Source organism: Canariomyces notabilis (assembly GCF_033297395.1).
Source record: "Canariomyces notabilis strain CBS 508.74 unplaced genomic scaffold N656scaffold_14, whole genome shotgun sequence".
Lineage (NCBI taxonomy): Eukaryota > Fungi > Ascomycota > Sordariomycetes > Sordariales > Chaetomiaceae > Canariomyces > Canariomyces notabilis.
The window spans coordinates 488,182-501,364 of NW_027041836.1; the positions used below are offsets into that span (position 1 = coordinate 488,182).

The 13,183-nt window shown below is 52.1% G+C and overlaps 4 protein-coding genes and 1 non-coding gene across 5 annotated transcripts; all 5 read left to right on the plus strand.

The window, feature by feature from the left end:
* The first annotated feature begins 856 nt into the window (after positions 1–856).
* Positions 857–2,296, plus strand: N656DRAFT_146872 (uncharacterized protein). The gene is made up of 2 exons (XM_064808650.1): positions 857–1,198; positions 1,323–2,296. The coding sequence occupies exons 1-2, from the start codon at positions 1,145–1,147 to the stop codon at positions 1,887–1,889; spliced, it is 621 nt and encodes a 206-aa protein (XP_064669235.1). The 5' UTR covers positions 857–1,144; the 3' UTR covers positions 1,890–2,296.
* A 75-nt stretch (positions 2,297–2,371) lies between these two features.
* Positions 2,372–3,484, plus strand: N656DRAFT_807789 (kinase-like protein; the record flags this gene model as incomplete). Its single annotated transcript, XM_064818351.1, has 3 exons — positions 2,372–2,386; positions 2,486–2,827; positions 2,929–3,484. 3 exons carry the CDS (start codon positions 2,372–2,374, stop codon positions 3,205–3,207), a joined length of 636 nt encoding a protein of 211 aa, XP_064669236.1. The 3' UTR covers positions 3,208–3,484.
* Positions 3,485–3,770: 286 nt separating this feature from the next.
* On the plus strand, positions 3,771–5,288 carry N656DRAFT_790293 (soluble quino protein glucose dehydrogenase; the record flags this gene model as incomplete). Its single annotated transcript, XM_064816872.1, has 4 exons — positions 3,771–3,822; positions 3,897–4,548; positions 4,611–4,711; positions 4,771–5,288. 4 exons carry the CDS (start codon positions 3,771–3,773, stop codon positions 5,286–5,288), a joined length of 1,323 nt encoding a protein of 440 aa, XP_064669237.1.
* Positions 5,289–6,544: 1,256 nt separating this feature from the next.
* N656DRAFT_769295 (uncharacterized protein) lies at positions 6,545–7,377 on the plus strand (the record flags this gene model as incomplete). Its single annotated transcript, XM_064813691.1, has 3 exons — positions 6,545–6,652; positions 6,725–6,817; positions 6,898–7,377. The coding sequence occupies 3 exons, from the start codon at positions 6,545–6,547 to the stop codon at positions 7,375–7,377; spliced, it is 681 nt and encodes a 226-aa protein (XP_064669238.1).
* A 5,607-nt stretch (positions 7,378–12,984) lies between these two features.
* N656DRAFT_t85 lies at positions 12,985–13,058 on the plus strand. The gene has a single exon. It is a non-coding gene; the product is annotated as a tRNA-Val (tRNA).
* Positions 13,059–13,183: the final 125 nt, after the last annotated feature.

Genomic DNA, 13,183 nt, shown 5'->3' on the forward strand with positions numbered 1-13,183 from the left:
CTTGATGATTGGGGTTGGTGGAGGATGGTACTGTTTGCTCTCTCTTCTTTTGTACAGATTAGCCATAAAAGTACTTATCTTCATAATAGGTATGCTATGAGGTATCGAGTAGTTAGTCATCTAAAAGGGTTCTGGGAAGTCAGTTCTGTTTGTTGCCGACTGCTGCCAGCCATCTGGATTTTGATGATTTTAAGGTGATGGCGGGGCAGGTGAGCAACGCGGTGAGCATGCACTGTGCAGTCAGGGTGAGCAATGATTGGCTGCCAGCCTTCTGATTTTCTTGGTCGTTTGCTCCCAATCATCGCAACGATACAAGTCGTCGGTTTGCTAAGCACAAATGCTGCGTTCTCCCTGGATATTGCTTTGATGAAAGAATGGTTGCTGCGCTGGTGGAAGTTTCCTATCTGCCCGATTTGCGGATCGTCTGAACATCGCCTGCCACGTTTTTGCCGTGGATTCGGCTCCACCTTGGTGGAGACTTGGTGAAGTTGGTGCCTGGGCCTGTTACCGCGCCAACAGAACCCCTCTCCACTGCTGGCTCCATCGGGACCTGCAGTATCCCGTAGATCTCAACTAGGTATTCGGACGATCACGACAGACGTCATACTAAAGTGTTGTGCATCCAGCCTTACACTAGACGCAAGAAGAGCACCCTTATCTGCACATCAAAAGCGCCATCCTTCGTTGAGCAAGAGTCAGTGGTGAGGCGTGGCCTGACCCACCACGTGTACCTGAAGCCAAGCCACAGAGGTCGCTGAAGGAGGGTACTACACGGAAGCATCTCGATCGTTCAATCCACTGCTCCGTCAAAACTCGAGCGTGGTTGGTGGCACTCTCTCACCGCGAAATCCGAGACTCCGGGCATTCACTTGTAAGGCACCCAAAGCCGTTCCGATTGTCCCGGTCGGGCGCATTGTTCGCTCACATTGCCAGCGTGCCCAAGTTTGAACTTTCTAAACTCGACGGCGACAAGGTATATTAGTCAGTTGTCCACGGCGACAAAAACCCAATTTTGGTGAATATCATACCACCACGACAAAGCGTACGACAAGATACAAGAATCGCCTACGGAGGCTTATAAGTGTCGAACTCAGTAAATACCACACAAAAATACAACGCGCGCATCGCGTTCAAAACTGCAAAGATGTTGTTCGCAATCTTATTCACGTTCTGGCGCTTCGCCGAGATCGTCACCTTGGTAAGTTCGCAAGCGCTGATGAGCGGCACTTTTCAAGTTGCCCGCGTACAGTGCACACCCCGCATTCTCATCCTCACATCACCGGCGGCGAGCGCGAGCTAACCGCTGCACGCACACACAACAGATCCCCGTAATGGGTATGCTGGCCTGGTTCGTGAACGGCTACGTGGAGGCGAACATGGTGACACCCTCTTACATTCTGGTGCTCTTTGTCGTGTCGGTGCTGGCGCTCGCGTGGGCCATGTTCACCCTCTTCAGCTACCACCGGTCGTCGGCGCACGCGCAGTTTGTCGGACTGGTCGACCTGGCCTTTGTGGGCGCCCTCATTGCGGGAGTCTACTACCTGCGTTTTGTCTCCAACCTCGACTGCACCAGCGTGACGGCGGGATCCCAGGTCGACATCGACTTTGGCATCTTTGGCAGCGCCCGCATTGGCAGCCTCGACGTCAGCCTCGACAAGACGTGCGGCATGCTCAAGGCCAGCTTTGCGCTGGGCATCATGAACTGCATCTTCTTCTTCATCACCTCGGCCCTCGCCTGGATCCACGGTGACCGCGCCGCCAAGAGCGAGCGTGCTTACGTGGTTGAGCGCCGCAGGAGCCATAGCAGACACAGCAGGCACAGCAGCCATCACCGCGGCGGGAGCAGGAGCAGGAGGAGCTCGCATTCCCACCATCGCGCCTATGTTTGAGGCAGGGGCCGTTGGAAGGGTAATTGATGACGTTGGTATGGAGGAAGGGGGTTTCATGATTTGATGGGCATGTTATGATGTTAGGATATGTTGGTTGTTTGGCAAGCGCGGGGCTCGTTGATATGTATGGAAGTGGTTCATATGAGAGAGACGGCGATTGTCGATACTAGACTATGATGTGATGAAGTATTTATTAGCGGGTGGTTCTGTCGAGTTCTATGTAGATAGAGGGTCTTCATTGTTGGATCAGCGAGGGAATGGGGAGGGCCGAATGTTCAATTGTCATGAGATACCTATGTAAAGCTTGAGGACACCTCCAGTTTCACTTGTACTGTACATACCTAACCAGCAGTTTTCCGCCTGTACGTGGGTCTAGGCTGGCGCCTTCACCATTGGCAAGCTGCTTGACCGCTTCAACTTGCAGGTTGTCAAGTCAACGTGTCACTGTTGCAACGTGACTTTTGCACGCAGCCCTTCGAAACATGATTAACCGGAACGTAAGCTGCCATCTGAGTATGAGGTTATGAACTACCAGAGATAGCTGGTAGGACACATCAACAATCGCATCTTTGCTAACGCCCGCGGTTGAGCAACAGAACGTGGTGTCTGGCGGAAGCACCGGCCTGATAGAGCTCATGCCCTGTGGGAACGTCAGAAAATGCGCCTATCCCAATGTTGAGACGCGAAAACAAAGTTTGCGGGACCTAGAACGCGAGTTTCAAATATACAAAAGGCTTCCGCGACACGACCGCTTGCTACAAGTCATCAAATACTCTCCCGAAGATGGGCTCTTCCTCCCCTACATGCCAAGGGGTAACTTGCGAGAGCATATCAAGAAATTGAGCTCAAGTATCACCGTTTCCCAGAAATTGCAATGGGTTTACGACGCTGCCGAAGCCCTTCACGTCCTCCATTCTCATGGCATCATTCACTGCGATGTCAAGCCGGAAAATTTCCTGCTCGATTCCGACTCCCGTCTCAAGATCATCGATTTTTCGGGATCATATCCTTCGATGGAATATTGGGGTCTGCCATCGAGGGCACTAGATTCTGTCTACCACGGTCGTGGGATGACGCGTCAACCGTCAGGACCGACCTGTTCGCCCTCGGCTCCACTATTTATGAGATCATGACTGGCGAGCAGCCCTACAACGACCTCCCTGACGATGAGGTTGAGACTAGATATTCTCGGCTAATGTTTCCAGACGTACAAGCCGTTCGTTGCGGACAGGTTATCAATGCCTGCTGGCGAGGCGAGATCAAAACCGCGAAGGAAGCAATGGAACTGATCCAATATGAGATGGAAAAGCCTCAATGAGTTACGCTACGCAGCCACACCAAGGATACAGCTGGACTGTACATTCCTTCATAGAAAGGTGAACCCTGAATTACCTAGCTCCCCGACAGGCATTCTTACCGGACTGCTCGGGAACCAGCCACCTGGTTCCTCTTTCATATTTGGTAGCATACGGTGAGGTAGCGGAGAGTCCGGTAGACAACTGGCCCGACCTATGGCATCCCGTGCTCGGCAAATCATCCGGCTTGGCCAGGATCTGGGATACCGGCATTGGATCGTTTATGATTGACCACGGCGTTGCGACCTGAAGCACTGGGGTACGACTAGTATTGAACCCTCCAAATGGACAAGTACCGAATTTTCCGCAAGCGAACTCTATACGCATTCATCCAGAGGAGGTGAAGATAAGACAGCATTATGACTTACGAGGCAGATAAGTTGAGGCCACGGGTAATGTTGACCCCCTACGTCAAGTAATACTACAACAGGTTCTTACCGATAAGACCGTGCTACTTAAGCCGCAAGGTCTCAGAAGACTGAGAAGACTTGGTGAGCAGGGCGAGACAAACTCGATCACGGTTGAGATGTATTGGTGTGCAATAATTCTAGCCGCGGCACCTGCCGTCTTTTGCTCAGGTATGCCTTCTCTGCATGACGACTCAGTACCTTCGAAACTGTCATAACAGCTGGTTGACTTGAAAATGTGATAGGCTTCGCTAAAGGGGCTGGCCAGCCTCTCCAGGCTGCTGTACCAATTCCAAGCTCCTGCCCTGGCGTTACAGCTACGTCGAGCTACAGCCTCACCGCCGCTGAGGGATGGAGGTACACGCTGCTGGCCACGGGCCTGTCAAAACCGCGTACCGTCCTATTTGACACGGAGGGGCATCTGCTCGTACTCGAAGCCGGCAAGGGACTCACGGCACACACAATCGGCGCCGACGGCTGCATCACCGCGAGCAAGACGGTGATCGAGAATGTCCAGCTAAACCACGGGCTCGCGCTGAGCCCGGACGGCAAAACGGCGTACGTCAGCGCCATGCCAACGGCGTGGTCGTACAGTTATGACGCAACAACCATGACGGCGACGGGCCAGACGGTTGTTGTCAGGGGCATGAACCCTAGAGGTCATAAAGCGCGGACGCTTGCTGTTCCGCCAAATAATCCGAACTTGCTGATTGTGTCCCTTGGGTCCGAAGGCAATATTGACGGGCCGGCAATCATGAAGGAGACTAGTCGAGCCATCGTCAAGGTGTTTGACCTGTCAAAGACGCCGTCTGGCGGGTACACTTACAACACTCAGGGATGGTATCTCGGCTACGGCCTGCGGAATGAGGTTGGCATCATATTCGACGGCAATAACATGTCAGTACACCAACGCTTCGTAGATTTCATGGTTGAAACTGTTGACTGATTTGGTCAAATAGGGTTTGGGGAGTCGAGAACAGCGGAGACCAGCTTACCCGGAACACGGGAGGCACGTCGGTTGACGTGCACATTGACAATCCGGCCGAGGAGCTGAATTATTGTGAGCATCAGCACCCTTCGAGTTTGGAAAAGAATCGTTCATCGCTGACTCACTACCAGTGGGTGACCCGGCCAAGTCCAACGAGCAGTGGTATGGCTACCCGACGTGCTGGACGGTTGGCAACCCTTCAGGAATACCCGACAAGTCTTTCAAAGTCGGAGACCAGTTCATGATCTCGCCCAACTCGACATTTAATGACGCAGCGTGCGCCGAGCGGTCGATACCGCCGAGGCTGACAATGCAGGCGCACAGCGCACCTATTGACGGCAAGTTTAACGAGGACTTCACCAACCTGTACGTGTCGCTGCATGGGTCGTGGAATCGCCAGCCCGCAGCGGGCTACAAGATCATCCAGATTCCGTTCCGCAAGCTTGACAACAGCAGCTATGAGCCCGTAGCGTCTGCGGACAATCCCAAGGGGTATTCGGATATCCTGTGGACGCAGAACGAGGGCTCTTGCTCGTCAAGTACCTGCCTGCGGCCGACAGGTATCACTTGGCATCCGGACCACTCGAGGATGTATGTGGCGAGTGACGGGCCTGTTGGGGAGATTTATATCCTGTACAAGACAAGTTAGACGTTGCGGTTGGATTGGCCACGTCTCCGAAGCACTGCCGTCGAGTTCTCTACCTGCCCGGGCGGGTCAAGACCGGGCAGGTGAGAAACGACGGGAAATTTTCACTTTGGGAAGGGTGAGTCGAGAAAAGCCTCGGTTGTGCCTGGAGGCAGGAGCGAGCGGGACACAAGAGGTCAGGCACGGCTCGAATATTGAGATTGAACTTTGAAGTCTCCATCGAGTTCCCAACCGAAACCGAACTCGCTCTTTCCGTCCATGACCACAGCGAGGGTCACAGTACAGGATAAGTCTATAAACAGGTCAAACAAGCTTTATTGCAGCTCGCTTATCTGCCATTGCAGGGCAGAAGTCCGAGTCGATCTCAGATCCCAGGCTGCGACCAACAAAATGAGCCAACTTCAAGGATAAGGTACCTACCTTACCAAGTAGTGAAGCACCTGCACAGCACAGGGTCTCGGGCCGGCATTGAATCTTCTTCAGGTAATTCCAAACTCGCTTGATCAAGGGCGGCCGTTAGTGGTTTATAGTCCGCTGACTCAGCTCGTCCAACGAGGCCAGCTTGAAGGTATCAGCATATGCACGCTGGTGGCGGCGCAGCACAGGTTTCTCTCACCCAACGCCCGGCGGATTTGGGGCGGCCTGGTGGTCTAGAACTTATCCTTGCTACGACCGGTAGTTGGTCTCGTAATTCGCAGATTGAAGCTAGATTCGGCTCTCTTGTAGCCGCATCCATTGGCCCCGGCCTCCGAGAGCGGCGCGAAACCAACATAGCTACATTCCCAGCCCCCTGTTTGAAGGCGTCAGCTGCACCAGCACTGCACCACAGAGACCTGATCCTTCTTCCTGGTCTATGCAAAACAGGCAGCCTGAGGACACCCCAGCAACTTATTCATCTCAGTTGCGAGGTAGGTTAGGTAGCAGGCCGAGAATCTGACCAAGCCGAGGACCTAGTGGGGGGACTGGAGGATGACGGGGTAATGGTCTCCTTACCACTGGCAGCCCATGATAAATAGATCGTCTTCTTCCAGTCCTCGCCGATCTATCCTTCCTCACCAGCACCGACTACTTTTTCAGGCAGCGCCTTCCCGGTCCTTTCCACTCCTTTTACCACGTTCTTTACTCCAAGCGGCCGGTCCGCTCTACGTTCTCTCGTTTCAACTTACACTCGTTTAGCCTTGTAATAAAGAGTCTACCTACCCGGATTTCCACTGTCTTGAAATAAGCGCTGCCGGCCTGCCCTTCAAACCCGAGTCAAAATGCACGCCCCAACCATCGTTCAAGTCCTTGCCGGCGGGCTCTGCGCCACTACCGCCGTTGCCGGATTCTCTGCACCTGGCACTGGAGCCCTCGGTCTGCGTCATGCTGTATGTACTCAACATAGGCCATCGAGGCAAATTACCTCAGAGATACGGCTGACATGATGTTGTTTTAACCAGGGTGCGTTGGCAATGGCCGCTGGTCTTGCTGCCGTGCCGGCTTTGGCTGCCCCTGTGCCGGAGGAAGGAGATGTCGAGGAAAGAGATGTAGAGGTGCGACCACCTTACACATCTGCCACGTTTTCACCTGGCGGAGGACCACAGAACGTTAACGAGCTGACTACCTGCCCTAGGACTCCCACGAACTTGAGGCGCGTGATCCATGTCCTGGCGAGCAATGCCTCCAGTTCGGGCCCGGGGGCTTTCCACGACCACAGTCCCCAAAGCAGAAGAGCAAGATCTCCGTCAAGCCCACTGGCCCCAAAAAAGTTGTGGCGCGTGATCCAATGATGTTCAATCCCGGCCTTTCGAGGCCCTTCCAACCGGGCCCACCTTTCGGAGGGAATAGAGAGTTCAAGTCGTTCGGCAAGGGCAAGGGCCGGCTGGGCGGCTTGAAGGGCAAGAAGGGTAAGGGCAAGCTGGCCGGCCTGAGGGGCAAGAAGGGCACACCCTACCCGAAGCGCAAGGGAAGAGCCGGCCTGAGGGGCAAGGGCAAGTGGAGGAACAAGCCTCTCCAGAACAACAAGAACCGCCCTGGCTCGAAGGTCCGTCCTTTCCCTCAGAGTATGATCACCAACCCGAGCATCATTGGCCCACACCGCATCATCGCCTGAGGGGACAATGGAATCGAGGGGAGGCATTCGTCTATACAAGTTCCCATTGTACCGTCCTTAGATTGCATTTTGACCTTCTTGCTCTGGCTAGTTTCTTGGAGTTGGAATCTGGGTTCAAATACAAGGCTTTATCGAGTCGTGTTTGATCGTTTCAGTACTACAGCTGGGCTATGTTACTGCCTTATCGACCTTGAGCTGCCCGGTGTATACTAAAACAGGGAAAAGCATTTGTCCCGGGCTCTTGTGGTCAGGAAACCGTGACGTTGGCTTAAAGACCTTAGGCATTGTATCGACAGAGACCTACTCGTGGCATGTGAGGGTTTACCGATCCGCCTAGAGCAAGGAAGGTAGGTAAAGGGCCGGAATTCCGCCAGGACAAGGCATCAAGAGTAATGCTCGCATAATTCTCCACCGTTTGACGTCATTAATCCGTCGCCCATTGTTGTCCTTTGGAAGGATGGTTTGCTCCGTTGTCCTGCTATTCTGAGCTGCATTGATGGGGCTGGAGCTTTATTTGGCGCTGTGGTTGCAGCACTTGGCCACTTGTGCCCCTTTTAAACTTGAGTCAACACATCTACGGATCTTGCTTGCCTATAAGATGGCCAGGGCAGTCTGTTTACACGAGCGGCGTTGGCTCGCTGACGCTCGCCCGTGGATTCTTCAAGCCAACCACAGCCGAGTATAGTATCTTCCTACTACTGTAATTGGAAAACTATACTCTTTAACCACAACTACTACAAATAGCCGATTTGACAGTGACCTTACCATTCAGGATATCCAACGCTTACCGTTCAGGATATTCAGTTCCACCAAGTTTTTTTATCCAATCAAACTTCTTCGAAAACACTAACAGCGACAGGGTACATAAGCGTTAGAGGTTTTGCAGGGAAATGGGCTTATTCCTTAAGAGATTGTTAAGGGTGGTTCGTGTTCTACAGCCAATTTACGGGTGTTTAGCTTAACAAAATACCCGTGTTTTTGGAAGCCACTCTGTAGTTAAACGTTCTGATCGCCTGGTTGTTGTTTACGGGTTCTGGTTTATGTTGTACGGATCCGCTGTTCCTCCACCATTATAGTCGAGTTACGACGGGTATATTGTCTGTATTTCACTGAACAGAGTGCTAAACACCGCAGCAGCATCAAAAGTACCTTATGGATTTCACTGGCGGCATCAGCTTACTTGGATGAAGCGAAAGTTTGCCAGGCTTAGCTCCGGTTCCGGGGTTTGGATACGAGATTCAGGGTGTGCTATAGAGGCGTGGTGTGCTGTCACCGAGCGCCAAGGGTACCCGACCAAAGTACCGAAAACTGGCGCATCGACAAATTTATGGCCACGCGTTTCCCTTTTGGGCAGCCATTCCAGCCGATACTTCTAGTACAAAATGCCATCACCGGGAGTTTGCCAAGACGCAATGTACTACGCTAATGCAGGCCCCCGATTACCCTCCGAACCAATCAATTCGCAGAGTTTTGGTCTACTCTATCACTACGAAGCCGGTGACAAAACGCAGCCCAGGGCAGCGTGCTGGCACCGGGTGTGCTCTCACCACGCCGAGTACGCCTTCCTCCCCCTGAAAACCCAGCACTCCCGACCCACAGGTACAATGCCCAACGCCCCACACGCCAAGCCACGAGCGAAATGTCACTTTTTGCCGGTGTCATCACCGCGCCGGTGACTCTAGAGCTCACTCTCATGCCGGAGGCGAGTCGAATGGATTGAGCAAATCGTTATGGGCTGCCGAGAAGCGCAACTCTCACATATGGCCTTGCAGCCCTGAGGACCCTACTAATACTATCCTCGTCCCTGGTAGCTTTTATGTCAAACGAGGTGATTGCAGGCCTAAAGGCCTACGGTATCAATTAATTGAATAGTCCCTGTCAATTTGAGCGTTATGTCCTCTTGACATGTTCACAGCATGCGAGTCACTGATAGCCCCTGAACACTCCCGGTGGCAAGGTTTGCTATCAGGAGTCATGCCTGGCCCTCATGGCAACTCCTTCATGTACGAGTCACAGGCAATGAGATTCAGGCATGACAAAGTCTTGGAAAGGGAATCACGATATATTTGTATGCCCACCATTGCCCCCGCAAACTCCAAACTCCTGTCCTGGATCTTATCCCACTTCTATGGATACAAACGCAAAATATGCCTAACCATATGCAACCTCTATTCATACAGAAAGGCTGAATGCCTGAGCAAGAAGGATAAGAAAAGGAAAACGACTAGGAGCGACATATAGATGCTGACGAGCGAAATGCAAGAAACACATCCAGGATTTAAGGGAATGAGTGACAGAAAGCTGGTGCAAAGACGAACTAAAACGAGTGAGTGACTCAAGATGTGAAGAGAGCGTGGTAGCTGCCGATGATGAATGGAAGAGCGAAGTGAGAGAAATGTGTCATCGACCGAGCAACGAGAGATAATATAGTCAATCAAGGAGCGAGAGTAGAGACCGAGGGTGAAGTCAGACGAACAGCTGCTCGCGCAAACCAATGGCCCGACCGAGACCTCGAAAGGCCAAAACCGAAAGTTTTTGATCCAAGAGATAAACAAAAGAAGTAGATCAGCTTAAAATATGTTGAAAGAACGACCTCAAAAGTCGAAACTGAGAGTAGCGATCCAAACTGGAAACGAGAGAACTGGATCAACTTGAGAGATGTCGAAAGAATGTCCGAAGAATGACTGTGGAAGCCGAAGAAATACTCGAATGCTGAACAACTCGCGTCAAGCAGCGACCTGGCTGGAAAGAGACAACCCGGGGACTGTAGATGAGAACGCAGCGAACGTGGTTGGAAGCTTGATTTAAGCTTGATGGAACGAGCGGGATCAAACGAGCGGGAGGTATATTATGGCGCTTGAAGCGGACGTGGTATTTTTGCGAAGGACTTGAGAGAAGGTGGCGTCGAAAGAACAACGGGACTAAGGAACGATAATCGGTGAAGACATCGACACCGAGAAAAGTGGCTGTAAAGGAGTGACGGTAGAAAGATCAAGTAAAGACTGGAGTATTCCACGCCGTCGAGGCAGTGGTTGAAGGTTGAACGACTGACAGAATGAGTGGTAGAGGCGGCTCCCGAGGCAGATATAGAGTTGTAAGCGATTGAGTTTGCGTGAGCGAGGGAGTGGTTGATATGAACGAGTGCGTTGTTGTTGAGTGAGCGGGTTTGGATTGCAAGTGAGTTGGCATGAATGAGTGAGTAGTTGTTGAGCGAGTGGCTTGGATTGAGCGAATGGCTTTGGACTGATCGAGCAACTTTGGATTGAGCGAGTGTGTTGGGACTGAGCGAGTGAGTAGTTGTAGTTGGAGCAAGTGAGTTTTTGTAAGCGAGCGGAAGTTGTAAACCAGGGGTAGCGGCAAGCGGGAGAGTTGTGAGCGAGCAATGGATGAGAATGAGTTGGTATGACCGAGGGGGTAGTTGTCGGTAAGCGAGTGAGTTGCTCTAAGGGAGTGGAAGTTGTAAGCAAATGGTATGTCCAACCGGGTGGCGCTTGCAGCGAGACAGTTAAGAGCGAGTGAAGTAAGCGAGTGAGTTGGCAATGATGTACGTTGAGCGATTGTAAGCGAGTGAATTCGTGAGAGCGAGTTTGTAAGCGAGTGAATTGGCAAGAACCAGTTGGTATAAATGAGTGTTGTTGTAGCGTAGCGAGTGAGTTCGTGAAAATGAGTGAGTAGGCAGTTGAAGGAGGTCCACGGTAAGTGTAAGCGAGTGGTTTGTGATTGTGCCCAGTAGCGAGTGAGCCGATCAATGAGTGAGAAGACTGCAAAGAGTCTAGCTTAAACTTTAAAGACTGCCCAAAACGGTGGCTGGAAAGCGGCGGCGAACCCAGTGCCGATGGAAGGAGTGACGAGACGAGAAGGAGAACTGGAGAAGACTGGGAATTGGAGAGTGGCTTTAAAACGACCGAAAGTGAATGGAATCGACGAAATAACCAGATGCTTGTCTATAAGCAAGACAAGATGAATGAAGGACCGACCAAACGCTTATACTAGTTGGGAGCATATAAAATGAGTTAAGTTGCTGACTGGAACGAAAACGCCGCCAAATTTTCTTGCCCAAAATGAGAATGAATGTGTACACCGGTGCCAACGCCGAGCTGGAACAGGAGTGTGGTAATGACCGTGGAATGAAGTTAGTGTAGGTCGAGCGTTCCTGCCACCTCAACGGGTTGTATGAGAGTAACGATTGTGGAATGAATGAGTGAGAGCCTGGGAGTTCAAGTCCGGTTCTTGCAGAGAAAGAGAAGGACGATAATGAATGGAAGCAGGAACGGGATATGTGGCTGTTGCAGTCGCCCGGACTCGCCCTGCTGTTGATGGCGATGCTGCCAACTTATTGGACCTATCCCAGCGCCGGAACCGAGGTTTGCAGATTGCCCATATTCCCTTGCCACTTCACGCTCTGGATGGTCATAAGAATTGCTGTGGCTTGCTTCTCTGGGTAGTAAGAGTTGAAAGACGCGTTCAGCTGCGCCGTGAATTTGAGGTTCTGGTCGATGCACGCTAAGATCTTGAAGCCTTAGGGCAGGGCCACAGTGGGCTTGTCGAAATTCTTCGGGCTGTTGGAAGTCGCAGGGCATGTGCAGGGCATGTGCAGGGCATGGTTGGAGACTCGTGCACTTCCAGTTGCTGGGTCAAAATTTTGTCCTTTCCCTGGCCAGGGGCCGAAAGGAGTGATGATGGTGATAATCCCAGTAGCATAAAACGAGTATATTGTGTAGACAGTGGAATGTAGGAGTGGCAGGAGCCGGCGAAGGATAGTAATGATCACATTGATCAGGCCAAGACAAGAGATATTGCCCAGAGGGCACCAGAGCAGGCTCAGCCGGTTGCTTGATGAGAGAATGAGCGGATGATGTGCAAGATTTTCCGTCGATCATCAAGCGATATAAGTATTCCACGGAGAGGTGATTGGAAAAGATCGTTCTATCAACTATCAATAGGCGGCTGCATGGAATTGGTTGCAGCTCATCGACCGTCGTCCGGAGCCTGGCCGAGCGAGTCGCAAACGAAACAAGAACATTGTTTCTGACCGGTGTTAATGAGGATGGATGAGAGTTTTACTGTAGGCTGGCTCTGTCAATTTGCGGCCCCGTGCAGCGGCCGTTGCAATTCTGCAGCGTCGCGGTCCAAGAAGATGGGTTGATCTGGCTGTTGGCGGGCCGGTGGCCGCCTCGACCGCTTTAGCGAATGCCACCGATTGGTTTGTTAGTGGCGGCCGTGGTGGGGCACCTTGGCCCGGACCGATGCCGAGACAAGGTGACGCATCGGGCCCGTGCCATCGGCGGGCCTGTGGATATCATCGGACCGTGTCCTGAAAAAGACTAGAATACTTCGTAGACAGCCAGAAATGTAGAGCCAGGACCGCTGGTATCAACAATACGGAGATGATCATAGGTAGGAAAGTTGACATTGCACAGTATAGTACCCGTACATAGGTTCATCTGAAGAAAAGAACAGCCTTTGCGATGAACATGTATTGAGGAAACGGAATGGCTTCACACAGTACACAGGGCAAGGCCTTTGACGCCGTCGCCACCCACAGTAGATCCACGCTTCCAAGTGGAGCAATCTTAGAGCAGTTTGTGCTCTACAGTCCACCAACAGGGTCCGATGGTGTAGTTGGTTATCACGTCAGTCTAACACACTGAAGGTCTCCAGTTCGAACCTGGATCGGATCATGTTAGCTTCATTTTTGAAGTTTCTTTTATGACCACCTTGATCTTATATTTTTACCCTAGGTACAGATACCTGACGCTGATCTCCTGGACCCCAGAAGAGGTCGCGGAACGGACTCTGCAGGTTC

Coding starts and splice junctions, on each gene's coding strand:
- N656DRAFT_146872 (XM_064808650.1), top strand. CDS start 1,145: ATGTTGTTCGCAATCTTATTCACGTTCTGGCGCTTCGCCGAGATCGTC. Junction 1,199..1,322: donor TCGCCGAGATCGTCACCTTG/GTAAGTTCGCAA, acceptor CACACACAACAG/ATCCCCGTAATGGGTATGCT.